General features: G+C 53.1%; 10 protein-coding genes and 1 non-coding gene across 11 annotated transcripts, besides 11 other annotated features; 7 read left to right on the forward strand and 4 right to left on the reverse strand.

The window, feature by feature from the left end:
* Positions 1-2,285: 2,285 nt before the first annotated feature.
* Positions 2,286-2,331: a tandem repeat.
* A 1,304-nt stretch (positions 2,332-3,635) lies between these two features.
* EKO05_0008781 (mitochondrial splicing system protein) lies at positions 3,636-5,460 on the reverse strand (the record flags this gene model as incomplete). The annotated part of the gene is made up of 2 exons (XM_038941782.2): positions 3,636-5,138; positions 5,197-5,460. 2 exons carry the CDS (start codon positions 5,458-5,460, stop codon positions 3,636-3,638), a joined length of 1,767 nt encoding a protein of 588 aa, XP_038796309.2.
* A 314-nt stretch (positions 5,461-5,774) lies between these two features.
* EKO05_0008782 (Protein MAK16) lies at positions 5,775-6,850 on the forward strand (the record flags this gene model as incomplete). The annotated part of the gene is made up of 2 exons (XM_038941725.1): positions 5,775-5,784; positions 5,835-6,850. 2 exons carry the CDS (start codon positions 5,775-5,777, stop codon positions 6,848-6,850), a joined length of 1,026 nt encoding a protein of 341 aa, XP_038796310.1.
* Positions 6,460-6,511: a tandem repeat.
* Positions 6,620-6,628: a tandem repeat.
* Positions 6,629-6,682: a tandem repeat.
* Positions 6,851-9,259: 2,409 nt separating the features above from the next.
* On the reverse strand, positions 9,260-12,596 carry EKO05_0008783 (uncharacterized protein; the record flags this gene model as incomplete). The annotated part of the gene is made up of 7 exons (XM_038941648.1): positions 9,260-10,804; positions 10,860-10,885; positions 10,933-11,126; positions 11,179-11,219; positions 11,327-11,842; positions 11,896-12,199; positions 12,253-12,596. 7 exons carry the CDS (start codon positions 12,594-12,596, stop codon positions 9,260-9,262), a joined length of 2,970 nt encoding a protein of 989 aa, XP_038796312.1.
* A 709-nt stretch (positions 12,597-13,305) lies between these two features.
* On the reverse strand, positions 13,306-13,770 carry EKO05_0008784 (uncharacterized protein; the record flags this gene model as incomplete). The annotated part of the gene is made up of 2 exons (XM_038941631.1): positions 13,306-13,678; positions 13,730-13,770. The coding sequence occupies 2 exons, from the start codon at positions 13,768-13,770 to the stop codon at positions 13,306-13,308; spliced, it is 414 nt and encodes a 137-aa protein (XP_038796313.1).
* A 599-nt stretch (positions 13,771-14,369) lies between these two features.
* On the reverse strand, positions 14,370-15,240 carry EKO05_0008785 (endoplasmic reticulum retention protein; the record flags this gene model as incomplete). Its single annotated transcript, XM_038941662.1, has 5 exons — positions 14,370-14,406; positions 14,462-14,718; positions 14,770-15,048; positions 15,103-15,161; positions 15,216-15,240. The coding sequence occupies 5 exons, from the start codon at positions 15,238-15,240 to the stop codon at positions 14,370-14,372; spliced, it is 657 nt and encodes a 218-aa protein (XP_038796314.1).
* A 392-nt stretch (positions 15,241-15,632) lies between these two features.
* Positions 15,633-17,762, forward strand: EKO05_0008786 (Mannosyl-glycoprotein endo-beta-N-acetylglucosaminidase; the record flags this gene model as incomplete). Its single annotated transcript, XM_038941628.1, has 2 exons — positions 15,633-16,330; positions 16,379-17,762. The coding sequence occupies 2 exons, from the start codon at positions 15,633-15,635 to the stop codon at positions 17,760-17,762; spliced, it is 2,082 nt and encodes a 693-aa protein (XP_038796315.1).
* Positions 17,763-18,407: 645 nt separating this feature from the next.
* On the forward strand, positions 18,408-18,944 carry EKO05_0008787 (uncharacterized protein; the record flags this gene model as incomplete). Its single annotated transcript, XM_059637386.1, has 2 exons — positions 18,408-18,489; positions 18,535-18,944. 2 exons carry the CDS (start codon positions 18,408-18,410, stop codon positions 18,942-18,944), a joined length of 492 nt encoding a protein of 163 aa, XP_059493369.1.
* A 1,239-nt stretch (positions 18,945-20,183) lies between these two features.
* EKO05_0008788 (uncharacterized protein) lies at positions 20,184-21,766 on the forward strand (the record flags this gene model as incomplete). The annotated part of the gene is made up of 2 exons (XM_038941838.1): positions 20,184-20,376; positions 20,433-21,766. The coding sequence occupies 2 exons, from the start codon at positions 20,184-20,186 to the stop codon at positions 21,764-21,766; spliced, it is 1,527 nt and encodes a 508-aa protein (XP_038796317.1).
* A 491-nt stretch (positions 21,767-22,257) lies between these two features.
* On the forward strand, positions 22,258-22,329 carry EKO05_15t3. The gene has a single exon. It is a non-coding gene; the product is annotated as a tRNA-Ala (tRNA).
* A 1,000-nt stretch (positions 22,330-23,329) lies between these two features.
* Positions 23,330-24,158, forward strand: EKO05_0008789 (uncharacterized protein; the record flags this gene model as incomplete). The annotated part of the gene is made up of 2 exons (XM_038941705.1): positions 23,330-23,381; positions 23,629-24,158. The coding sequence occupies 2 exons, from the start codon at positions 23,330-23,332 to the stop codon at positions 24,156-24,158; spliced, it is 582 nt and encodes a 193-aa protein (XP_038796318.1).
* Positions 23,674-23,789: a mobile genetic element.
* Positions 23,683-23,792: a mobile genetic element.
* Positions 23,839-24,083: a mobile genetic element.
* Positions 23,977-24,152: a mobile genetic element.
* Positions 23,980-24,152: a mobile genetic element.
* Positions 23,983-24,122: a mobile genetic element.
* Positions 24,037-24,155: a mobile genetic element.
* Positions 24,159-25,039: 881 nt separating the features above from the next.
* Positions 25,040-27,248, forward strand: EKO05_0008790 (mitotic fidelity of chromosome transmission- protein; the record flags this gene model as incomplete). The annotated part of the gene is made up of 4 exons (XM_038941679.1): positions 25,040-25,104; positions 25,158-25,300; positions 25,373-27,100; positions 27,160-27,248. 4 exons carry the CDS (start codon positions 25,040-25,042, stop codon positions 27,246-27,248), a joined length of 2,025 nt encoding a protein of 674 aa, XP_038796319.1.
* Positions 27,249-27,300: the final 52 nt, after the last annotated feature.

The following is a 27,300-nucleotide window of genomic DNA, read 5'->3' on the forward strand; positions in this document are numbered from 1 at the left end:
CGTGTGCGTAAGATGGGATCAAAGCTAAGTGTGGTACCTATTTTTGGGGGCCGTGTCGCGTGCAGACTCGAAGTCCGTTGGCGACCATGAACAGCGGATTTGAGTAGTCCCAGTGAGGTGTCTGCAATGCAATGTCTGTAAGCCCAGTATACTGAAGATAGGGTTTCCCAAATATAGCGGGAGGCTCTGCGGATGTCGCGCCTTGTCGTCAAGCGTGAAGTTCCAGGCTGATGGTATCCGGTTGTGTCATGTCAATTTTCGGGAAGTGAGACGATGCCGTCGTCGAGGTCATACTTTCGGCACAGTGGGACGGGGACTGGGAAGTCAGTGTGAGTGATTTCGCCGGGTAAGGTTGATGGAAGGTCTCATTGGCGTGCTCAATGACTCCTCGGCAAACGAGGCGCTGCTGGGAATAAGTGGTAAGACACCATCTGTAAGCATCGATTGGTCGGATACTGTAACGGGCGCGGTCATTGGAACAGTCGAGTTCACATTTGCAGGCACAGCGCAATCAGGAGTCTGCTCAGCATCATGAGTCAAGACTTGCACCAGCGTGCCTCGAACGATGAAGCCGAAGCCTGCGTCATGAATTCCAGCAGACATGCACAACCCAGTCTACAATTGCGGCACAACCTCCGATCCAAGCTCACATCTGGCAGCGGCCGCCATTCCAATCTGGGGTGCGCTGTGACGGGCGTTGGCGGGTACCCGAGGCATAGCTGAACAACGTGCGCTGAAATGAGGTATCAAATGGTTGATATGTGCAGTACGAATTTCCATGAATGCATATGCAATGTCCCTGTAATGTTTTGTCCCTGATGGTGTATGCATTGACGCGGTGCTGTATGTTGTTACGTTGGAGGGCCGTTGAGCCAGAGACAGGGCCCGCACATCGCTGTCCGTCGAATGCTGAAGAACAAAGGCTCGGTGCACTGCCATGCGCTGTATTCCCGCGAACGCGCAAGACGGAGGGACACGAGATGATTCGTCAAGCAAGAACTCTCCAGCCTTGGGCGGCCTCCGCAACTGGACGACGAGATTGTAACGTCGTCCAGGTCATGTCTGCACGTGGCCTTAGGCGGGCACAGCGGCATTCGTCATTGCTTGCAGAGGTCATGAACGACAACCAGTCAAACATGGACATGTACGACCAGCAAAAATGAGCACTGATGACCAGTTCCGGTTATAACCAAGCAGTAGGATCCCATAGCAGCGGTTCCTGGGTTCCGGTTGGCAATCACCGGCGCAGCCCACGCCGCATCGCCGCATCGCCGGAAGTCGAAGGGCGCAAAGCCCACACACGGATAGAAACGTGTGTATCATCGCTGAAACGAACGTCCTATTCGTGGGAAGGTGAAGAGTCGCATGCAGGGCGGCGATGCTGTATGACTGTGTCGGACGCGGCCAATGAGATCTTGCAGCGCGCTGGTCAGAGAACTTTGGGTGTGTGCCTGGGGGAATGCGAGGGGAAGAAGCAGTGTTGTCTCTGAACGCGTGTTCAGGGCTCGTAGGAAAGCAAATACAGGCAGCACATCAAGAACCTCGCAAGCCAGTTCTCCTATGTCGGAGGACTTCAACGAGGCAACCGCAATGTCGTGCACCTCTTGTTCCATTCCTATAATATCGCGGTGGCCGCCGGCTACCTCTCGTCTACGCCTGTCTTCCTTAATCAGCGCAGCACAGCAAGTTCAGGGTCCAAGTGCGTTCATAATCAGCCGCATTGCGCACGGTTCCTCCTACCTTGAAATGTGGCAGGGCACATTTCCCGTTTTAGTCTTCGTCAACGGCGCAGCTTGTAAAGCTCCGACGAACGATCGCACGCTCTGACTAGATGCCCTGATGGGATGCCGGAAGCTAGCGAGGGCAAGCCACGGATGCGGCCGCTAGATTGGTGGTGAGCGTGGTGGAACGCGTGGGTAGTGTATAAAGATGCCTGGCCTAGGCAAACGGTAGGGGTGTCATCCAAGTCACCAGTGCACGGTTCTGAGAGGCCTTTCGCAGTCCACCAGTTTCTTCTCTTATAAGTCTGATTCTTCTCTCTAGAAAGTCGGTTCAGCTTATCTTCCATCCTCTGCTTCTCCTACAGCATCGTCTTCTGCTCAACTCTGTATCAACATCTTCAAACACCTACACTTCAACATCAACTCAATGGGTCGCGACGGCTACAACTAAAGCACACTATACCACCACCACAACATCGAAACCCGCATCTACCCCCACCACAGTACATGTTCATCTCGTCAAACCAATGGGCCGAGACGGATACAACTAAAGCTTCGAACAAGCAACCCAAACAACCCACATCCAAACCACGACCAACACCTCGAACCATCATCGAATCACTCAAGAGACGCCTCCTACAACTCAACCCCCGTCAAAGGGTCACCGTCAAGATGGCCGGACGCGGAGGCTACAACTAGTCCTTCTCACCACAATCCATCACCGCTCTTCTGTAGACACGACAATGACTAGCATCCACCGCCACCAACTCTTCGGACCGACGGACCACCAAAGCGCTGCGCAAGCGGCACTCCAAGCGCTGGCGAGCATGACCACATCTTCGACGTGAGCATGACCACATCTTCGACGTGAGCATGACCACATCTTCGACGTGAGCTTGACCACAACCCGGCTTCGGCCATGTATCTGTATCTTTGTCATTTCCATGCTTCTGTACACCAGCAGAGCGTTCTCTGCGTTTCCATCTCGCGTTTGAGCAAGCGATGGAGTCACTGGTTTCTTTGATCGAGGGTGCGACTTGATATACGCGATAGCGCGGCTGGATCCAGCACAAGGACGGAGATCAGCAAAGGGTAGAAAGACGGGCAACAAGCTCTTCACTGAGCGACAGCATTGGGTGGAGTTTCACGGGTGTTGTTTTCTCTTTTTTGTCTTGCATTGGGGTTCTATACTGGTCCTGCGTTCTAGACTAGGGGGTTTTCTGCTTGGTTCTACGAATGAGATGGATGGCTGCCCTAGAGGTAGCTGTACACTAATTAACTATTAACACATACTGACTTTCAGCTCTGTGTGTTGTTGTTAATTGTCTTTTTTTAAATTGGTGTTTATTTGCCAACACAGAACCTGCAGTGAAATCGTTAGTGAACGTGATCTACAATACTAGATAAGAGACAGAGATCAGCAAAGGGTAGAAAGACAGGCAACAAGCTCTTCACTGAGCGACAGCATTAGGTGGAGTTTCACGGGTGTTGTTTTCTCTTTTTTGTCTTGCATTAGGGTTCTATACTAGTCCAGCGTTTTAGACTAGGAGGTTTTCTGCTTAGTTCTACAAATACAATAGATAGCTGCCCTAGAGGTAGCTGTACACTAATTAACCATTAACACATACTAACTTTCAGCTCTGTGTGTTGTTATTAATTGTCTTTTCTTAAGTTAGTGTTTATTTGCCAACACAGAACCTGCAGTGAAATCGTTAGTGAACGTAATCCACAATACCAGATAAGAGAGCGACGTTACAGCAGACTGCCAAGCCGACGATGAAGCAGTTGCCTGAGCCGTTGCTGTCAGACGCCACGCTATAACAGTCGAGGCTTTCCCCCGGCAGTGCTGGGGCCGAAAGGGGTCCATGCGCAAGGCGCAAGGCTCCGGGGGCCGAAACATTGTCAGGGAACGACTTACTTGTCAAACACAACACCTAGCACTTCCTCCACGTCCCCTCCATCTCCTCGCCCAGTGATTCTGGCTAGTGCTTCGGCGGCACTGCGGAGGGACTCTGCAGCCAGCACTATATCAATGTCGTCCGTAGCATCTGGTTCGATCCCGTAGGCTGAGTGCTCCTCGGTCAGTTCCGGGGTGACAGCCGTCAAAAAGGCCTCTAGGTGTACGATACATTCGGAGAGGAGGATACGCTGTCGCTCAGTCGCGCCTAGTGATTCTTGCCAGATGGAGGGGTCGGGGTCGGAGTCAGGGACGAGTGCGGCGGTCATGTCGCGAAATGCTCGCATAAGGGTGGCCAGGAAAGACTGCATGTTTCCTGGATCGCTCCTGTTGAGATTGATTGCTGTAGCCTCTCTGCAAGAGATGAAGGTGATGCGCTCGTCCGCGACACCGAGAGTCGAAACCATCTTCGCTTTCCACGCACCCTCAGCCCCCTTCCTAAGTGGGAGCTGGTCGATCTTGTTGATTGCAACAACGACATGGACACCTAGCTCGACGCACTGCTTCGCTGTCTCGGTGACTTCAGGATCCATTTCGGCTGTTGCGTCTTGGACTAGGATCAGGACATCTGACTCGAGTGCTCGTTGTTTGGCACGTTTGATGCCTTCCTGCTCGACTGCACCCACGACGTCTGCCCCTACCAGACCTGCTCTGCGCAGGCCAGCCATGTCGCCAATCTTGACCAGCCAACCACCCAGGTCGACGCTGACGTCCACAATGTCTCGAGTTGTGCCGGCTTCGTGTGAAACAATGGCAGCCTCCCGTCCGACGATGCGGTTGAGCAGACTGCTCTTGCCAGCGTTTGGGGCGCCAAGAAGAGCCATGCTGATGCCGTTGCGCAGCAGCTCGCCTCGAACTGCATTGGCCACATGTGCCTCCATGTGCGCACGAAGACGCTGGACTTGATTGGCAACGGATGCACAGAGTTGCGCCGGGGAGTCGTCGAAGTGTTGGTCTTCAGAAAAGTCGATGAGGGCTTCTAGCTCTCCTCTGGCTGCAAGCAGCAGCATGCGCCACTGCTCATAGCGCACGGCCAGGGACGAAGTTGTACCCCGGACGGAGATGTGGCGCTGCTGCTCGGTCGATGCAGACAATGTCTCCCCCAGCGACTCGATCTGCGGCAGGTCCATACGGTGGTTGGCGAATGCGCGACGGGTAAACTCTCCAGGCTCGGCGTAGCGGATCGAGTGCAGGGTGGAAGGCACGGCAGATTCCCCGCTAGGCCACGCACACTGAGGTATGGCAGCCAGTACTGCGCGAACGATGGCAGGACCTCCATGTACGTGCAGCTCCAGCAGGTCCTCGCCCGTCACCGTGTTCGGACTAGGAAAGTAGAGGACGAGGGCGCCCGAGTCGAGCAGGGTTGCGGGCGACGGCGGTAGATGGGGGGTGTAGAGCTTGCGAAGAGTGGCATAGCGGGTTTTTGGGAAGGCGGCGGTAGGACAGAGTCCTTTGTAGATCTATGGTAGCGTGAGCATGCACGTAGGCCGTCAACCAGATGGAGGTATCATGCTGCACCTGTCTACATGCCGGCCCCGAGAGCCGGATGACGGCTATGGCAGCCTTTCCAGACGCCGTAGACAGCGCATAGATGGTCGGCTCTTCCACGCCGGACTGGAACCGACGATGCTGGATGAGGGTCACAGGCCAGCGCAGAGGGCGGCAGACAGGCCGGCGCAGAGGGCTGGTGCAGCGTCGCTGGAGGCCTGCGCGAGTCGCTGGACAGGAGTTTTGCCGCAAGTGTTGGCCGCTGCTCCTGAAGGACGAGACGACGGCTCTCATGACGGCTCTCATGACGGCTCTCTTGACGGCTCTCGTGACGGCTCTCTTGACGGCTCTCGTGACGGCTCTCTTGACGGCTCTCGTGACGGCTCTCGTGACGGCTCTCTTGACGGCTCTCATGCCGAGAGCGCGACGATTCCTGACGACCTTCACATGTCGCCGGCCATGTCTGCGCGCGTCGTGGTTCGCTCCTTCTCCGCAAAAGTGGTCCCTGCGCCGCTGGACCCACCGAAATCTGGAATTCCCAAAATGTTTTCGAGCGAGCGCCGCCCCCAGCTCTCACCAACAACAGCGCCCAGCCGACACGACGCACGATGGCTTCCGGTAGGTCGAGGACGGCGGCAGGAGCGCCTCTCCGTGCTGACACTCCGCAGACGAAATCGTGTGGTCCATCATCGGGACCGACTTCTGCAGCTACAAGCTGAAGACGACGAAAGACCAGACCTTCTGTCGCAATGAGCACAACGTCTCTGGCTTCTGCAGCAAGCAGTCCTGCCCACTCGCCAACTCTCGCTACGCCACCATACGCTCCGACCCCAAGACCGGCGATCTCTACCTGTACATCAAGGCCATCGAGCGTGCCCACCTGCCCAACAAGTGGTGGGAGCGCATAAAGCTGCCCAAGAACTACACCAAGGCGCTCGAAATGGTCGACTCGCACCTGCAGTACTTCCCCAAGTTCCTCGTCCACAAGAACAAGCAGCGCTTGACGAGGTTAACCCAAGTCAACATCCGCATCAAAAAGCTGGCCAAGGAGGAAGACCGCCTTGGTGAGAGGCTGGTGCCCCGCCTGGCACCCAAGGTCAGGAGGCGCGAGGATGCAAGGGAGAGGAAGGCGCTGGCTGCTGCAAAGGTCGAGCGCTCCATCGAGCGTGTCTTGATCGACCGTCTTCGCTCGGGCGCTTACGGAGACCGCCCGCTCAACGTCGAGCCGAATGTCTGGAAGCGAGTCATGAAGGGCCTGGAGAAGGAAGGCCAGCTCGAGCGCGACCAGGATCTCGACGACGGGGAGCTGGAAGAGGACGAAGAGGAGAACGAGTACGAGTACGAGAATGGCGTCGGCGAAGTCGAGTATGTGAGCGACATCGAGGGCGAGTCAGACGACGAGATGGAAGACTTCGAGGATTGGGTTGGTGGGCAGAGCCCAGACGAAGGCTCAGGCGACGACAGTGCGAGTGCGAGTGCAAGTGGAAGCGAGCAAGAGGATGAGTCTGAGGGCGAGGACAACGAAGCTCTCAAGAAGGCGCTCGCCAACCTGAAGAGAAAACGCCCAGCTGCACCTCCATCCAAGCCGAAGAAGAAGCCTGCAAGGGATCCCAAGGCAGCGAAGCGCGAAATCGAGTACGAAATCGAGAGAGAGCCCGCCGCTCGAGAGACTCTACGCAACTAATACCCTATCTTTCATCTTCACAGCACTGGCGTTCGCTTTTGGCAAGGAGTTTCAGCATCGTAGAGGCTGGTATGGAAAAGTTGCGTAGCACGCATGTCTTGCAACGTTGTGTTGCAACAATATCTACGGCCTTCTCAATCAATGTGCCAGAGGGCTGCAGTCATGTTACAGCCTCTAGCTGAGCTTTCCATGTGCATCATCCCATCCCACAAATGCAGTGCCCAAGGCTAGCCAAGCACCAGCAACAGAGATCCCTGCTTCGTTTCATCGTCAAAAACGGCAAATCACCGAGCACTCGGGGCGCTCAGTCTCCCCTGCTGTCAAGCTTCCCTGCAAGGAACCACATTTTCTATTTACAGACCTTCTGTGCGTACGATGCTCATTTCAACGGCAGTCATGTCCAAGCAGCACATAAATCCGCATTCCCGGCAAGACGTCAAGCATTTACCAACCATTCGCTTCACACCCATTCACCCACAATGGTCTTCAACATGAAGGCTGCAGGTATCCTAGCTACTGCCACAGCGGTCTCGGCGTCTGTTCTTCAACTGCCAGTCGTCATCGAAAACAGCTATGTTCGTCATTTCAGTATACGATTGTGAAATGTCTGTTCTAACAATCTATTAGGCCTCTGTAGAATTCTTGGTCGGCACGCCCCCCGAGCCCTACCGTCTCCTCTTCGACACTGGCTCCGCGTCTGCCTGGTTCACATCAACTAGTTGCACCGCGGAGTCGTGTCCCAGCCTGGGCTCCTACAAACGCAACCACTACTCTGTCAACAGCTCTTCTACCTCCACGGACCTGCACGCTTTCTCTGGCATCGATTATATCGCTGGCGACGGCATCGCTGGCGCTGCCATTCGCGACGTCTTTTCAACCCCCGACGGGTCGTTGGAATGGAACCAGACCTTCCTTGCTGCCAACGAGAGCTCCTGGCGCTGGATCACCGCCGACGGGTTCCTGGGACTCGGCTTCAGTTCCATTGCTCAGAACGCGACAACACTGGTCGAAACCCTACTTTGGGACGGAAAACTAGACGAACCCCGCTTTGGCCTCTTCTACGGAACGAACCTCAAAGACACCGGTGACCAGAACGGCGTCTTGACTATCGGCGGCAGTGAAGAGGAGAAATACGTCGACGGCGAGGTGGTGTATACACCGCTGAGGAAGGAGAAACCTTATGAGCTATGGCGCGGGCCCCTGCGCTCCGTCAGCGTCCAGTCGCCGGGCAGCAAAACGCCACCGTGACCATGAAGACAGGCCAGCAGCCCGTGACGACGGACGCAGAAGGCGTCTCGCCCTCTGCAAACGTCACATGGGAAATGTGGGGATTTGGCTCAGCCGTCTTCGACACAGGCGCCGGCCGCGTCTCCATCCCCGACGAGATCATCGATCCGGTCTACTTCAACCTCGGCTGGAACCTGACCAAGCTGCTGAACGGCGAGGAGAGCATGGACTGCCAGCACATGAACGCTTCGTGGGCTATCACCTTCACCATGGGCGAGGGCGAGGATCACACCAAGGACGTCAGCTTCAGCATGCGCGGCGATGAGTTTCTCAAGGCTGGCGACCAGTGCATGCCGCCGTTTGACAACAGCGGAAACACACAGTTCGCGCTCATCGGCGCCGCGTTCTTGCGCCGCTGGTACACGGTGTTTGACTTCGGCGCCGACAAGGTCGAGGACTACCAGCCGCGGATTGGCTTCGGCCGGTTGAAGAAGGAGTGGGATTATCTCTCCCACTGAACAGCTAGTCTTGTCCTTCTCGTGTCACGCGACATGAACACGAAGATGCTCTTCTTGTAAATACCTTCTTCTGTAGATGAACAGTTTTTTTTTTTTTCCTTCTCTTACATCTTCACTACATGCATCTCCCCCATTATCAACACGATCCTAATAGAACCCTACAAACGTACAGCCCCCCCGCCTACTCATCACCAACCTCGCTCTGACAGCTTTCACGCCAACGATATTGACCTACTAAAATTGCAACATCCGTTGTGGTTTCTGTCCTTCTCCCCCACGGGCTACCGTTTCATACTTGCGACATAGCGTCCTTGGCTTGTCTGCGCTTTGTTGGGCATCTAGCAAATTTGCGCGTTCATTAATGTGTTGGGCTTGTGGGGCTAATTTGCTTCCACCCCTGTGTGGCATCGCACAACCCGTTGCAGAGCTGAGTGAGACGAGTCGTTGAAAGAAGATGGGGGGCGGCGAAACCTGCTGGAAAAAGGGGTTGAACAACGAGTGAGTAGTCAGAGGGGGAGATTGTCGCAAGGTTAGGTGGAAGCATAGGCGTGAAGGAAGATACGGTCAGCACAGGGCTTGTAGAGAGGAGACGGTCATTTTCTTGGATTTCTACCGACTGCTGCTATAGCTACAGCCGATCTAGCGTTCACAGCCTTGGTCCAAGTCACGACAGGTAGTTGTTGGCCTTCAGCCACTCCCGGACAACACCCTCGTCTCTCTTCGCGTACTTGGCGTAACTCCTGATAGTGTCGTCGATGACCTCAAGACCCTTATCATAGCCACGGGTGTCCTTGTTCTTGAAGAAAGCGGCAATCTCGTCAGCAACCTTCTCATCAGCAAACTTATTGAGACCGAAACGCAAGAATCGTTCAAGGACGACAAAGTTGCCCGACAAAGCAGGGTACACGGTCTGATCCCAATTGTCACGGATGTACTTCCACACTTCGGGGCGGACCTTTGAGTTGTTGGCCAGCGCAATGATACCAGAGTGCTTGTCCTGGGTGGCCACCTTGTTTGAGAAGACGAACTTCAAGAAGTCCTGAGCAAGCTCAGGTGTCTGCACGCGACCCATGGTAACCAAGCAAATTTCTTTGCCATCAATCGACGATGTCGAGAGGTATTCGTTCTGGACAGCCTTGTAGGCAGATTCGCCACCGTTCTTGATAGCGATGCCGAATACAGCGCGGCGGAGCGAGGGGTGAATAGCAGACTTGTCGTTCCCAGATGTGTAAGCGTCGAAGCGCTTCAGAGCTTCATCGACAGTGGCCTTGTGGCCAACCAGACCGGCCGACAGGATAAGGGCCGCGCGAAGCTGGCCAACAAGGAAACCTTCACCGTCCTTGAACTCCCAGTCAATCTTCTCAACTGCAGGTGTGACCAGTTTGAGGTGGTACTTCCTCAAAGCTTCGCTGACATCCTCGTTGCTGGAAAGCACACTGCGGACATTGCCAACGTTGGTCAAAATTTGCGACCACACCAAGTAGTCCGACTCATCTTGGAACTTCTCTACTAATGCAAGTAGACCGGCAGTGGAGCCGAACCCAGCGATAGAGTTAGCGTAGGCATCGCCGATCACACCAATCTTATCTTGCACTGTAAGCTCGTGACGGGCTTCACCGAGCTTCACAAGGCGCTCTGGTGGGTAGTTTGTCCTGTAGAATCCAGTGAGGTTCTTGTTGAGCTGGTAGAAGTCACCTTCCACGTTACGGATAGTCTCCTCTTTTTGGGTCAGAGCACCTGTCTCGTGAAGAGACGCAGTAGAAGGAGACGAGCCAGCGTGCAGTCCCAATGGGATCCACCACACTGTCGAGTCTTCTTCAGGCTTGACATCACCAGCGAGCAGGAAGCGCTGTTGGCGGATGCCAATCTGGCCGGGCTCTTCGGCAACAGTGACGACCGGGAATCCAATCTTGCGAACCCAGAAGTCCATGAAGCTGCTGACATCCTGACCAGATGCTTTGCTCAAAGCAGACCACAGGTCGTTGGTAGTGGCGTTGGAGTATTGATGAGCCTTCAGGTAGTCGGCTACACCCTGGAGGAACACCTTTTCGCCGAGATGAGCGCTCAACATACGAATGACAGAGCTGCCCTTCAAGTAGCTGATATGATCAAAGATTTGATCAACTTCAAGGCCATCGTAGACGGGTACTTCGATGGGGTGGGAGGTGCGTAGCGCATCGAGTGCGAAAGCTTGTTGCACGGAATCAGTCTACAAGCAATGTCAGTCACCACGGAGCAAAGGTACCTCGTGCTCTTGAACGTACAACAAATTGTCCCCAAACATTCCAGTCTGAGTCAAGTTAGTGGTATTTCTGCTTTGCCTGTCGCAGTACTTACCAGGGTACAGGTGGTCGATGGCGAACCATCCAACCCATGTGGCGAAGCCCTCGTTGAGCCAAAGCTCGTTCCACCAATCCATGGTGACCAAGTTACCGAACCACTGATGAGCAAGCTCATGGGCCACAACGTATGCTACCCTGTTCCGGTAGCTGTCTGCCGACGTTTCGGGGTCGAAAAGAACGGCGGTGGTACTGCCGTACTGTCAGTAATCGTTGTGGTGCGCCCGGTGCTTGCACTACTGACCGGTAGGTGATGAGACCCCAGTTCTCCATGGCACCGTGTGACTAGAAATCCCGGGTCAGTCTACGAGCCAATAGTTAAGTGTTAGGGGTTACGCATGATTGGCTGCTGGTTCAGCACAAATATGCGTACGCTGAGCGTGAAGACTCACAAATTCGTGAACAGCCAAAAGATCAACCTTGGGAAGCGGGTAATCGACCTGGAAAACCTCCGAAAAGTAGTCGACGATTTTATGACAGTTGTCCAGCGCGAACTCGCCCTGCTTCTTGAGTCCTCGCGTAGTGTAGACCCTTACGGGGATACTCTTGCCGTTGTACTTGCGCTCGGTGAAAGCCTCAACGTACTCAAAGTCACCAATAGCCCAAGCCAACAGGTATGTTGACATGACGGGGGTGGTCTCGAACACAACAGTGTGGAAGCCATCGCGCTTGCTCTCCTTTGTCTCCTTCTCTGGCATGTTGCTGAGAACAACTTGGTCCTTTGGGGCCTCGATCTCGACGTCGAAGGTTGCCTTCAGGTTGGGCTCGTCGAAGCAGGGGAAGGCTCGACGGGCGTCGCATGCTTCGAACTGGGTGCTGTACATGTAATGGAAGTCGTCGTCTTTGGCGACCGAAGCTGGCACTTCTCCCTTGGGTGTGTACTTGGAGCGGTAGAAGCCAGCCATAATCTGTGAGGTGATCAGCGATGCCCATAACAGCGCCACTTCATAGAGTGACATACGTTGTTGATGGTGCCCTCGAACCTGACCTCCAGGGTGACCTCTCCCGAGTAGTTGATCTTCTCACCAAAGTCGAGTGTGACGCGCTGGCGCTTCTCATCGTATGATATGTCCTTGGCTGACTTGGTGGCATCGCCAGCCTTCAGCTCTGCGGCATGGACCTTGAGCTGATGGGCATTGAGCACCAACTCAGAGAAGCCATCGTCTTTTGTGATCTTAGTGTTGATGGCAACAGTACCCTTGTAGCCAAACTTTCCGCCGAACTCGATGTCGTGAAGAGAGATGGCGTAATGGGAGGGCTTGGCCCTGTTGAAGCTTCTGTTAGCTCTGCTGTGCGCGGTGGTAGCGGTGCGACTTACCACGCGGGGAGAATGTCTCGGTCTGACGCCATGTCTGTGAAGCTACTGGTAACTTCGCTCTGGCAGAATCTTTTCTGAATACTCAGAACAGCTGGTCGAGCAAAGGTAAGTCCGGGCCTCGGTCTTGGTTGTACACGTGAGGTAGAGTGCGGCTCTGTAGCTCTTGTGGTAGAGCTCAAAAGACGCTTAGCAACGGCTGCGGTACGGCCAGAGATAGGTACAGGTCTAGGCAGAAGCTTAGTCCAGAGCTGTGGGCGAGAGCTCAGTCTCGAGTAGTGAATAAGAGAAGCCAGCTTTGAGAAAGGGAAGGAGCGAACAGAGTGAGTGCGCGGAGTGGGGTGCATGATGCTGATGCTACATGGCACCGCTCGCTCGGGAAGGTGCCTCTCGCGTCGCAGGACAGCCGCTCTGTTCACACAACGTCCAAGTACACGCGGCCCCAACAGTATTTGACACTAGTGACTTTGTACACGGTAAATTTGCGACTACACATTGACTTGCACGCAATCACGCCTGCCTTCTCTTACTGCTGAAAGACTCCAAGATACACAATCGTTGCTGGAAACACGAGATGGCGCAAGCTGCGGGGACCTCGGAACCCTGCTCCCAGCTTAGCGCGGGGCTCTTTTGGAAAGCATCAGGTAAATTAATCAGAACACGAGTAATGAAATGAAAAAAGATTGCAGGTGAAAATCGAGGATTTCTTCATTGGATTGCTGGTTCTAGAACTGTTTTGAAGCAGAGTGTGAAGGCGCCGGCGAGTAAACCTGCAGAGAGTGTTCACACGCGTCTGTGATCACGACTAGACGTTTGCTATTGTCCTAGGGTCTGTTCCTCTTGCTCCGTGTAGACACCGAGTTCGAAGAGCCTATGAGAGAACAGCGTCGACAGGCAGTGGTGATCAAGCCGTCCAACGCGGTGCGAAAAGCGCAGGATCTAGCGTCTGCCATTCAAGAACGCGAGAAACCCAACTAGAGTGTCCTCTTCAAATACTAAAATCGTGTCAAAAGTCACCGGCACCGTTATGAGCCATCCTCTTCCCACCAGACGCTCCTATATCCGGATCAGGACGTCCAGGCACTGTATCCTCCACTCCTTCTTGCCCAAAAGGCCCTTGACCCACTCGTTCATTGCACCTGTACTCGCTTTCCCTCTTGCTCCGTTGACTGCGCCCTTGATCAGCTCCTGTGCGGTATTTGTGGCCACCTGCGCAAAGACACCGGCTGTCTCGAGCAGCGACGTTGTCTCATTCAGCGCGAGCCCACCTGTGTCGGAAAGCGGCTGATCGAACCATGGTGTATGGAAGTCGAATAGCGCAACGACGAGTATAAAGAGGAGTAACGAGCAGTAGACGCAAGGGCGGTTGAGGAAGTATGTTGCGGAGATGAAGAGGACTAGGTAGACGGGCGACGCGTGTGTGCGAAGTCTAGGTAGATTAGTGAGGCTATACTGCCACAAGATAAAAGGTCCGGCTTACAGGAAGAAAAGCACCGGTATCCAGCTGCGTAGGCAGAACATTGTCCTTTTGTGCGCAAGATTGCGGCGGGCAGTGAATGAGTGCTCTCCAGGAATTTCAGCCAAGATTGAGATTCAAAAGCGTGGGTGCACAGCTCAGAAGTGAAACAGGGAACGGACGAGTATTATTAATACAAATACTATATTGCAAGCAAAGGCAAAAGTGGTGAAGGCGGTGGTCTGTATCTTGTCCTAGTCTTGACAGGCAAGCGCAATACATGGATGAGGCTAACACGTGCGCGCCACTGCGGACTTTCATGAACGAATGACGCACGATTGGCTTGTCCACGGTAAACGCAACGCGCACCTGTGCTGTTTGCAGTCCTCATGTGTCATTCGTAACGTGTCATGACATGACGCTATATAGCTGTATTGTAGCCCTGTCATCCGTAGAGCATCCGTCCTACACGCATCTGACCAAACTCTCCCGTTCGTGCAATTCATATAAACAACTACCAAAGGCCAAACTATACGTCCTAGTCCAGCCCAGGATCGCTCTCCAAAACGCCAATCATCGAGGGTTAAAGTACATGAAACTTGCGCGCCAATTGGTAGGCTTTCGAATCGAAGATTTGGGCTTCGGCCAATTCCTTTTGGAGCTTCTAGACAGGGAGGTTGAATTTTTTGCCTTGGACGACCCTGGCGTGCGTTAGCAGTCATCTTAAAAAAGAGTAACGATTGTTGAAGAACTGACTTTGTGTAGTAGATGTAGAAGAAATCCGAGTACAGAATCGTCTGAACAATACCTGCAATGACAGCAATCGGGTCATAGAAGCGCGGCACGTCGAAGAAGTACCTGTATATCCAATTGGGAATATACAACGCGCGGTAGGCGCCCAGCGCGAACAAGTAGTGTGTTGTGATTGTCTCTGCTTCACCGGTCCTCTGCAACATGAAGAGCTGGGGCAGGATAGCAACCGATTCTAGCCAAATGGAGAAGGCCCATAGAATCTACAAGCTCATTAGCTTCTTGTCTGTGCCCCATCTTGTGCCTCAATTTACCTCAGTCAACGTGTACTTGTACGGGAAGAGTACCGCCAGGACTGTGCTTGCCGCTAGCAAGTATTGTACTTTGAAGGTATCGAGGTTCGGGTCGTGGGTGGGCTTGTAATCGTTGAGCATGAGGTACACGGTGTACGCCGATGTGCTGATGAAGACAATCTTGAAGACGGTGTTGTACAGCGCGTTGGGATCGTAGAAGGTCCAAAGGAGGTCAATGTACCGACTGAGATACACAATCAAGTACAGGAACTGCGACTTGAACGAGATACCAGCCGCACTCTGGTTTAGCATGTCAGCCTTTGAGGAGCCAATGCCGCTCTTCGATCAACATACACTTGAAGTCTTCATCTTGTGCAAAAGAATCAGAATTGAGAGCAGATGGGACAAGTCCCCTGTACAGCCATTGTTAGCATGCGCAACACTTGAACAAGTAAACTTGGACTTACCTAACAACCTGAAGAGATTCATCATTGCGACGCGCCCTTGGCTGGAGTGTGACTTGTGGGAAAGTGCAGCTACTCGAGCGTTGGTGAAGACTGAACGTTTGCGCGACGTTGATAAAATGACACGTTTGGATGCAGCGCAAGGCGTAGGGTTGAGCTGATCCTTGCATTGCCAAGGAACAGCCCCCCGAGTCCCTGCCGCGGGAGATCGGACGTCACTACCGCAACGCCATACCCAGAAGGTCGTGAGTTCCCTTCGCAACGACACAGAGCTATCCCAAGTTACAAGATCGCGTTGAAGTCGGCTTGAGCAGTGCTCTCGAAAGCTGCGGCACAAGACTATGTAGTGCTGGACTTGAAGACTACCGCGGACCAGCCCTAGCGAAGGAGTTGGTTGCAACAGCAACACTATGCAACAACATGGCGATTTTGCTCGGCTGGAAAGACGTCTTACGACCCATACGCGATGGCTATCGACACCTTTTCCCCGCTCCAGACACTGGTCCAACACCTGAGGAGCGTCAACGGCAACGCGCTGTCGATCAGTTAAAAGGCTTCGCCTATTTCGACACCTTCGAACAGCTGGAAGTGTGGACTGAAGCTGACTCTGACCCTCTCCAACGAGCCAACACGCCTTTGTTAGTGCGTAGTGTCAGTCGAAGAGACGGCTTGGGCAAGGCTAATGTCCTGCTCTGCCACGATCATGCGGGAAATTACCATGATTACGAGGGAGTCTCGAGTACTGGGTTGGAAGACGAAGAGTATGCATGTGAATATATGCAATTTTTCGAAACCTTCATCTACTTTTCCCACAAACTCGTGTGCGTCCCGCCACCAACCTGGACCAACGCACTTCATCGCAACGGAGCGAAGGCGCTAGGCACAATACTGATGGAGCCGCAAACACCTGACTCTGAAAAGCTGTTACAATACGGTGACGATGGTTTATCTTTTCCGCTGGCGAGGAAGCTCGCAGACATTGCAAAGCACTACGGGTTCGATGGCTGGCTTGTGAACATTGAGAAGCCATTTCCAACAACGAGCTGGAACGCAGACATCTTAAGAGCCTTCCTTCGTCAGTTGAAGTCAGATTTGGGAACTGAAAAGGAGCTCATTTGGTGAGAATCACGCACCCATTCGAAAAAAATTGGCTGATTAAGCAATAGGTATGACGCATTGACAACCTCCAACAAGGTCTCTTATCAGAATGCTCTGAGCGCACCAAATCTCCCATTCGCACAAGCTTGCGGCAGCATCCTAACCAACTACTGTTGGAAAGAGAGTGATGCAGTCAACTCGGTGCACAAAGCCTTGCAAGATAACCTGTCGTTGCGAAAGGTTTACTTTGGTGTAGACGTCTGGGCACAGAATACCACCAAGCTCTCGCATCCACGTATTACGTATCCTGAGTACACCGGCGGTGGTACCAACACCGGCGTCGCAGTAGCCAAGCTTGCGGAACTAGGACTCTCAGCTGGCGTCTTCGCACCGGCGTGGACCTTTGAACATTTCCCTGGCCATGGCAAAAATGTCGAGCGGACAATGTGGGAGGGAAAAGAGCTTCCGGAAGACATCGGCTGCTCATGCGGCGACTGTAAGAAGCGCCACCGCGCGAATAGTGCAACGCCAATCGCCAGATTCGCAAGACAGTACAGTGCTGGCTCTGAAGCGTTCTTTTTCACGGATTTTAGTCGTGCGTTCCACACACACGAAGAGAGAGAGGGACGCGTTTTATTCGATGGCTTGAAAATGCACGCGCAACTCGGGTCACAGTCAGTCTTGCCTCTGGACGGGACGTCAGTCTCCTCGACAGCATTGCGGCACAGACTGGAAGACCTCCCCGGTCGAACGCAACTTTTGATTGAAACCCACAGCAGTCTTTTACCGTCGACCAGATGCATGGCTTGCTTCGATCATCATCGGGTTTTGCCATTGTTCAAACTCGACATGTCAGTAGACAGCTCGCTACAGCTCAGAGTATCTTTTCGAGATCTTACGGATGGAAAATTATCTTTCTACGTGAGGACTTCTGGTACCCAGCATCGTTTCCCGGTCCATACCACTCGTAACACATACGTCCTCGATACCATGATTGAAGTCGCTCCTTCTTCGATGCCGTGCCCTCGTTTAGAGGAGCTTGGTGTATACGTAGATGCATTCGAGGCTACGGGCGCTACACGACTTGCAGAGGTGGACTCCATCTGCATCAAGCGCGTCACTTCTAATGCATCACTCCAGACCCATAACATCTACAACATCCGTATTTCCGCCCTTGGCGAAGGAGATACACTCCATTCGAGAATCAACTGGAGTCATACTTCCAGTAGCCGGCTGATGGACGGCATGCCATTCAGTGACGTAACAGGACCTTTCTCATACTTTGCAGTACATATCGATGGTCTGGATCTGGGAAGATCGTATGCGGCAGAACACATACTCTCGGCTTCTTTGCTGGACCAAATGGCCGAGCGTAAAGTGTCCGCAAAGATCACAGGTATAGGCTTTGATTGGCAGGTGCTTGCAAGCGCAAGCACCACGCTGCAATTTTAAGAGGGGCATCTTGAATCAACCGGAGATAAAGCGGTTAGTGCTATGGTATGACATGCGCACAACCCAAAATTGTAAACACGGGAGGACGATCGAAGCTAAGAATAATCTACGTACACTTCAGTGCCACTTCCTGTCCTACGACACAACCCTTTGTGCGCTCGATCGCTACTCAGCTCGTCATCTGCTATTGTTGCGACTCAGTCATTGCAGTACTGACAGACCTGACACGCTTCATGCGCGACCAGGGGTTCAGCCCTACCTGAAACATGGAACCGACCAGCTGTGGTGCAGCACTTGTCAGGCATTTCCAAGCAGCTGAGAAACATTAGATGTAGCCGACCACTCACAAGCCCGGTGCATAGAGTTCTGACCTGGGCTTCCAAGTTGCCGACGATTGCATTGCCGGTGGTTGTATCGAGACGGCAATTTTTAGAACACAGAAGAGAGTATAGAGGGTATTGAGGCGCACTTCTATGCCTTGCTCCCTCCATTTCTTCGATACACTTTTACGCCTCCGGATTTAAGCGCTCCTTAATTCTGGATCAACTACTGGGAATCTACAAGACCGTTACTTAGACGACCAAGCATCACTGCCAATTCCATCCCGTATAGAGAGTTCCATTTCTGCACCAAACTACATCCAGGATGATGAAAATCAACCCAATGCACCCCGTGCGTGGCACACAAGTCATCTTCGCCATAATCGTTCTCGGTCTCATGGCCTACGGTTTGTCTTCACCAGCCTCTGTCATCCTAATACTAACCCAACAAGTATCCTCATGGTGGACATCGCACTGGCGCCAAAGTTCCCCCGCGCAGGTCTCCTTCCTAGTCTTCGTGCCTGTCTGGTCTCTACTCACGCTCATCCCCATATTCCTCATACCGCTCAAATTCAGCCATCTGCTCTCTTCCGCCGGCATTCGCTGGGGTCTCGTTGCACTAGACGCACTCACGATGCTATTCTGGTTCGCTGGATTTGTGGCGCTGGCGGTGTTTTTGAACGGCAGGATCTGCTTTGGCCAAGTGTGCGATGTGGCGAGGGCGGGAGCAGCACTCGGGGGCTTGAGTTGGGCGGTTGCCGCGGGGGCTTTTGGTTACGAGACATATCTGGCTGTCACTGCTGAGAAGAGGAGAGTACCGGCAGTGCAAAAGCCCGATGTTGCTATGCACCAAGGCGTCTAGCAGTGCTCAGATCGGGGCAGGCGACTCCAATGGGTTTGATGAGGGCGGCATGAGGCTCCGGAATACTGGCTTCGACAATCGGTTGTCAGGTTTAGTTGAGCCGTTGATAGGCTTATTTTTCACGAATCAGTTGGGCATGCCTCGTCGTATGGACAATACGATAGCCAGTGTCTTCCATCAATGTTTGCGAACAGTGAAATTTGCAGTTTGAGTGTAACATCTCAGCAGATATTAGTTTTTATGAACAATCCTTTGCTTGATTTCCGTGACACATGAGAGACGAGCCGGAACTCGGCGCCATGTTGCGGTTAAATCACAGACCCGGAACCTCGAGTTTTCAAGATAGGGGTGGTGACAGACTGCGACATTGCAATCAGCCTGAGGCAGAATAGTTGCCTGATCATTCTGGAAGATATCGTGTGAAGCGCTTATGAAACCGAAGGGGGAAGAGTTGATGAAACGTTCTCGGTCTCGAACTTCGCCACGCAGAGCGGTCACCGAGTTTCTTCTAGATTTGCTGTAGCTGAGAAAATGATCACAACATGTTACTTGCACAAGGACTGATATATTACAAGAGTCAATCGGATAATCGGATTGAATAGATCTCTCGAGTTCTTCGGAGTCGCTTTTCGTTCAGTCTGTACCGAAAATAAGCTTCTGAAACCGAGATTGTGGCGATCACGTTTGGACCCTGCATGACCTCCACTTCTGCAATACATCAAGTCCTGCGCAGTAGCCAAGCTGTGTTGACACATGCACTCCGACTGCCAACGAGATGTCATACCTCCATCACTGTGTCGTCCTGACGCTCGATCGGTAGGAGCCCTGATTGCCAGTCGTTTGACGTACGAGAGAATATCGGACTATAACGATCCGTATGTCAGGTACACAAGAGCAACGAAGTTTATTAATAAGCCAGGCCTCCACAAACGGCAAGAGAAACGTTCGTGAAGATCGGTGCGCTGCTTGGCGGGGTAACGTCGTTCCCAACTAGATACAGGGGCCGTGAGGGGGCGCCATGGCCGTGAGTCGTTCTAGCACAGTTGGTGATACGATGTGATACCATTTGTGGCCAGACTGCTGACCTGCGAAACAAGTACCTTCGTTTCCTCGCGATGCTGTACAAACCGCGCCTCTTTCCCTTCCCGGCTACGGCTGAACAGTATCTGGGAGCTCTTTCATCTTCGCCATCCATAAGCGGATTCTTGGACATCTACACATTCATCGACAGACAGCAAGATGCCAAAAACTGCAAAGTTCACAACGATTACTCCGATGCCGGCGGGCATCACTCGTAAAAGCGTCCTCGACATGTACCGAGACCATCTGGCCATGATCGACCTCAACCCACTCGTGATCGAGCGTTACAAGTGCAAGCCGCCCAACTACGCTCCAACTTCAGAGTACTATGCAACCTGGTATACAATCAAAGGTACTTGATCTGGACCTTGCTCCCTTGTGATGAGTAGGCTAACTAACAACTACAAGACAAGGTATCTTACCTGCCTGGAGGCCTGGCGACAGGGTCGGTTTCTTACCACGCTGTCTTCCACGACCTACCTGATTGCCTTGAAACACATGTCTACGCACCACTTGGTCTAGATATTCGCGGGAAATGGAGTGTAGGCGGGTCGCTACCAGGCGAACCTAAACAACATACTGAAAGCGGCCATAAAGCCTCACGCAATGGTCTCTATATTCGTGAGGAGGTCAGCATGACATGTTCGAAACTACTGCTGGGCTTTGTCAAAAAAACTTTCAAGGACTCGCATTCACGACTTGTCGAGAAGCTCGTGGAACGAGCACACATATTGGAATCGAACTTTGCAAACGAACGATTGAAGGCATTGCGACACGTCGAACCACGAGAGCGTATGGCCCATGGCGATATCTTCATTGCTCCACCGCCTGACTATCAATTCGCACCCCCACCATACCAGGCACAAGCTTCGCCTCGCTTCTTCCCACGCTTACGGAGCCAGAGTGTCAACCCAATCCCTACCCTTGGTCTGTCCCAATCGTCCTCTTTTAACGAACGTAGCGCATCTGTTTCGAGTGCTCCAGCACAACAGAACCGTCTATCTCCTTCTCAGTCAGCACTGCATTCGAACGGACCTGAACAGAGTGTGTATTTGTTGCCAGCAACAACATACGACGGTGGCTTGTCTGCAAGTTTCAATCGGCCGATTTCACTTTATCCTGGTAGGGCATCACATGCACCATCGATTCGCGTGGCGTCTTTGTACTACGAGACCATGGTGGACGAAACGGGGTCAGACGAGGAGACGGACGAAGAAGCTGAGCCAATCTCTACGCACACTGTTAGCCCACCGCGCATTCCCGAAGCCCGACCTATATCTTTCAACTTCGCGTTCAACCAGATTTCGCCCGGACCTTTAACTCCAATCTCCAACGAAGAGCTGTTGGCGGACATAGATGCCGCGATTGATGAGAGCTATATTTACTCATTGCCAAACACACGATACGACGCCTTACCCACACCGAACTATTTGCACGCAGCCAGCCAAATTACCACCCTCCCTGCTACGACTTACGAAATCCTTCCAACAACTACGTACAAGGCTCCACCTACGACCATCTTCAATACCCTGCCAGCAACCACGTATAACGCCACCCCAGAACCAACGCTTGATATGCTCCCATCAACAACCTACACACCAGGCCCGTTCCTCCCTTCCACGACGTACGAGCTGAAACACGAGAGGAAGGACTCTGTCATACCGTACCACGCGTACTCAGAATCACCTCCAGTTCCGCCGAAGGATGGGAAGTACAGGCGTCCGTCGCAGGTCGCAGTCTAGACCAAAGCAGCTCGGGGTCGTTTCGAGAATGTGTTCATCGCGGCCTATTTGTTCCGCATGGATGTTGGAAAAGGCGCTACTTTGTATTTCCCTTCCCACTTTTGTCCTTTCCATATACCCACACCTCCGTAGCAGTTTGGTACCTTTCAGCGCTCTGATCTTGCCATAGCACAGCATCATGTACAACAGATTTATAGAAGACTTTAACGATCATGTTCAGAACTCCTTTCACTCGATTGAAGCTCGAAAGGTCCGTGCTAGTCTTGTGTTCTTTAGTAGTAGGTTTTGTGTGTTCCGGTGTCGTCCGGCGAACTCGGCAAAGACCTTTGCACACTAATACTCCTAGCCCCTGAATGCATACAGCGACATAACAGTCGAGGTGGAGTGGATTGCGGGGCTTTTTGTTGATGTGAGAGGCAAGTCTTTTTCACATAGTAGTATATATCTTATTGTTTTTGACGCATTTCCATCGAAAGAGCAACAGCTTCATCGGGCTTGTGGTTTAGTGGTATAATACTCCCTTAGCATGGGAGTGGTCCAGGGTTCGATTCCCTGCAAGTCCATCTTTTTGCCCATGCGGTTTTCTGTGGGTAGTTGTTTTGTCGGTTTTGTGGTCGTGGATGAGGCCACGGAGTACCCTTGGGGTGCATTGGCCAACCCTCGGCGTAACCATATTCAAGAACACAACACTGTGCTCACATCAGTCTGTTGCTGTCTGACACTTTCTTTTTGACCTCTGATTAGATGGCGTCCATCTTCGGGCCAGGGTACGGCTATGTTCACGCCACCGAAGGTAAATAGCACTTGTAGTTGCCCGAAATCCACAGCTACGTATCTCAACCATATTTTCTTAGTGTGTCATTGTCTTGTACCCAGAATTTGACATGTTTGGGAAGTTGTTTGTGTTTGGCAAAACGATATGGTACTCAGGTGACGGTGCCAAAGCATTCCTAAACCCATCGCCTTGCAGGAATGCTCTCGACCCTCAATCGCCTTGCCAATGAAGTCAGACACCACGTGCTGCAGAAATCGTTCGGTTGCACGTTCGCCTCGAAGGGTTAGTGCTGTCGGTAGTCCGTGATCTGCACGAGGCTGTCAAGCGAGAGTACTCGATGGGCATCCATGGACAGCAAGGTGCAGGCCAGCCAATGGGGTCAAACCAAGATCAGAGACGTCGTGGTATATAGTCTGGAGTTGGTCCGCGAAGTCTTGCGTCGTTTGCGATCACCATGTCAATTCTACCTCTGGATTCCTTCTTCCGCGGCCCATACTTCTGGTTCAGCCAAACGGCGGGGCTAGCGCCTTCCAGCCTAGCATTTTGGCCACTAGCGCAGCACACACCTGCCGCTGCGGACGATTGATATTTTCTCTGTTTGCCCGCTGCCCCTCGCTCTCTCACAAACACTCTACTTCGAAGCAAATATCTGAAGTTTCTCACCTTCGAACTCTCCCTTACCCCAAAACTCAACAGTAAGTTTAAGCTTTTGCGCATTCCGAAGCGTGCGACTCGTATTCTGTGCGCAACAGTCTCTAACATGCAATAGGTTTATACCACTTCACACAATGGATTACCAAGCTCCTGCTCCTGCTGCCGGTGGCCGTGGCTGCTACAACTGTAAGATTTCCCGATTTTTTGCCTCCAAAAACGACCGCACCCAGCCACCCACTCTTCGATCAACGATTTGGTGAGCCTGGGGGTGCAGTGTTCTGTACGGGCTGGATCTGCTGGAGAGTGCTTCGCCAACTGCGGCGATCTTGATTCGTAAATTCACGAAACGCACCTCCCTGTCTTAAGCCACTCTACGATATCCTTTACATGATCCACATAGCACATTTAAGCACCGGAAACTAACATTCTGTAGGCGGCGACAACTCCCACCGCGCTGCCGAGTGCCCTACCAAGGGTACCCCAACCTGCTACAACTGCGGCGAGAAGGGCCACGTTAGCCGCGAGTGCACCTCTCCCCAGGCTGAGAAGACTTGCTACCGCTGCGGTGGTACCGGCCACATCAGCCGTGAGTGCACCCAGGCTGGTGGTGCTCCTGGTGGCGGTCGCGCCGGCGGCCAGGAGTGCTACAAGTGCGGTCAGCAGGGTCACATTGCCCGCAACTGCTCCCAGGGTGGCGGTGCCTCCTACGGTGGCGGTTTCGGTGGCCGTGGTGGCTACGGCGGCGGTGCTGGTCAGGGTGGCTTCGGCGGTGCCCGTCAGACCACTTGCTACTCCTGCGGTGGCTTCGGCCACATGAGCCGTGACTGCACTCAGGGCCAGAAGTGCTACAACTGCGGCGAGGTCGGTCACTTGTCCCGTGACTGCCCCCAGGAGACCTCCTCTGAGCGCGTCTGCTACCGCTGCAAGCAGCCCGGCCACGTCCAGAGCGCTTGCCCCAACTAAACGTTTCGACCGAACCTCGTCGATTACCATGATCTGGAGTGAGCTTTGATGCAGCCCATCGCATCCTTTGCGACGCGGCTGGCATGTTCGATTGTTAGAGATTGCGCCCACGATTCACGAGTCATCGACACGATCACGATTTCCTTCTCTGTACATTTTCTCATTCTGCGGCTGGCTGCCGTTTTTCGACGCTTACACGAAAAGCATATCATCGCCCGGCATGATTGGACTTGGCTCTTTTCTGCATATGACCGAACTTCACAAGGGTTGGTTACGAAAAAGTCTTGATTCAGGAAGATTCTGCGTTCGGTGGATACAATGTGGGTGGGTAGGAGAGCGGATCCTTCGATAGCGAGCAAGGAATGGGAGTAGTGATGGTCTGCGAACGAATACGACTATGAGAAAGGAGGCTTTCGCGGCCCGGCAGATGTTTTCTAGGTTTTCTGGCAACAGCCAGAAGGTTGAGGATGACATCTGCTGCGCAGTGGAAAGACCTTGCTACCTTCATCCAGTTTGGATGCCCCAGTTGATTGTGTTTTGCATTGGCGTGATGTTGCGTTGACGATTCCATGTGCAGAATGTGCTGTGGCTCCTATTGTTCTTCCGCTGGGCTACCGATGTTGTGGTTGACCTATGTCAGGTGATTGTTGTTAGTCTTGTTATGTACCAGCTGCGCATTGCGTATTGGAAGAGCGTCTTAGAAGTCTTTGCACAAGAGATGAGGGTGCTACTCGTCACTGCCAAGCCAAGCTGGCACTAGTCCGTATTCGTCCCACCGAGCGCATCTAAACAAACGGTCAACACACTCAACCCCACAAACTCACTACGCGTCATATAGCACTTAACGGCGCGCTCGTCTTGCATCGCGAAGCTTTCCAGATATGGCACCTCAACGGAAACGCGATAATCGCGAGAATGCCTTCTTCAATGTTGGTGTACAGGGTCGGTAAGTAAATAAACCCTTGGAAACAATGCGCGCGCAGCTGACCGCCTCTACAGCAAGACCGGTATCACGCTGGAAGAGCGTGCGCGCGATGACAACGGCCTTGAGGCTATCTCAGGCATCTTTTCTTCGCCAGAGAAGTCCCCACCCAAGCGCGGAAGTACGAATACTGCATCAGAGTCGATGGATATCCAAGAAAGTACGTATAGGTGCCATAAGGAGCTTGCGCGCACGCGCTGGTAGTCACAGTGGGCTTGTGTTGACATGTCAGGCTCTATTCCAAACATCAACACCTCCGCCGCCATCTTGCGCAACAATCGTACTCACCTCCCTCCACCACGATCGCGATCGCCTATGAAAACTGCGCTTGGGTCTTCGCCGCGCCGACAATCGTCCATGGCACCGCGGGGCAGCTCAATTGCCCCGTCGAGCCCCATACGCGCAACGTCACATCCTGCAGTAGCCAGACGATTGGACTTTGAGGAGGAAGAGGAGGACGCCAGCTTGCAGGAGACGCCAGCTTTGAGCGGGTCGGGCCAGCGCCGCGGGAAGCGCAACGACATCTACACGTTGGAGCACTCGCCCAGCCGGCAACACAGTGCTGTGCTTGAGGAAAGCGAGCTGCAGGAAGAGATCTCTGCAAATAACGAAGAAGAAGAGCTGCTGGTTATGGCCGAGATTGAAGAAAGCTTTGTTGCTCAGATCAGGGATGACTTGGTCACTGGCGTCGACGCGGTCGAATCGCTGCTCGAAGAAGAGACACAGTTGGAAGAGGACATTGTACAAGAACCTGTGAAAGAGAAAGCCAAGAGAGGCAGGAAGCGAAAGAGCGATCTGGCAGTGGTTACAGAAGAAGAGAGCCCAAAGCCAACCAAGGCACGAAAACGGGGGCCAGCTGCAGCGCAGGCACTCGAGCCAGCGAAGAAGGGGAAGAAGGCTGCGGCTGCGCCCGTTGTTCCATCACGACGCTCGAAGCGTGTGTCCGATATCAACGAGCAGGAACCAAATATGCCTGAAGAAGCATCTGCTTTGGACAACTCTGTTGTGGCAGATGTATCTGAGCAACTGGAGGAGGTGTCTGTAGCCCCAAAGCGTCGCGGGCGGCCGCCAAAGGCTCAGAAACATGCTGAGGTTGAACTACTTGCTCCGGCCAAGAAAACAAAAACTGCTGCTGCCAAGGACGCCGCGAAAGAAAAAGCAGGTCCAGTCTTCATGAAGCCCTCGAAACCAGTGGCGATATCGAAGGAGAAGCCAGCGCCCAAAGGCAAAGAAAACGTAAAGGCGGCAGACAACGTGTCAAAAGACGAAGCTGGAAGGCCAGTGGACTTGTACGGAAACCCCCTGAGCAAAGCCGACATAGAACGGATGTCCACAGCCTCGGTGGGATCGCGGTACGGCCGGGGCCGCCATCTCTCCGTGTTCCGCGAAATGGAGCCTGATGCAATTGCCCGAGTCGGGCGTACTGGTAGACACCGCGTTGCGCCTATCGATTTCTGGAAGAACGACCGGATCAACTACAACCATGATGGTAGCATGGCAACTGTCGTCAAAGCACCATCACCCGAACCTGTAACGAGAACATCGACATACTACAAGAAGGGCAAGAAGAAGACGCTCACTGCTATTGAAGAAGATGAGGTAGAGCTCGACCCTTGGGAAGAGGATGACGGCTTCTTAACAGGCAACTACAAGGATTACGATCCTGCAAATGAATTCACTTCGCCTGGCCTAGTAGAAGGAGTCCTTGCTTGGTCTGAGAAGGGCATCAAGCCCGAGGCAGTCGGAGATGGCTCTTTCCAGTATGCTAGGATAGGAGGGAGTGGACCTGCTGGCTTCCTCAACTGGGGCATGATTGAGCTTCGCGCCGACCAGATGAAACGTTCAAAGAACTCAAGAAAGATGCATATGGTGTTCAACGTTCAGTCAGGCGCGGTCGAGGTCAAAGTTCACGAGAACGAGTTCACAGTACACAAGGGTGGGATTTGGCAAGTTCCTCGAGGTGAGTTCTGTCCTCAAAGTCAAAAAAAGACTTGGACAACATGCTTACGAATCCTCCAGGCAACACATACAGCATCAAAAATGTCAGCAGCGGGACAACTCGCATCTTCTTTGCGCAGGCTCGCGAAACATTCGCAGATGAAGAGTAATCCAGAGCATGGGGGTGATGTGACTGTATTGCTGTCTACCTTTAGCAAGCGA

This window comes from Ascochyta rabiei, chromosome 15, assembly GCF_004011695.2.
Source record: "Ascochyta rabiei chromosome 15, complete sequence".
NCBI lineage: Eukaryota > Fungi > Ascomycota > Dothideomycetes > Pleosporales > Didymellaceae > Ascochyta > Ascochyta rabiei.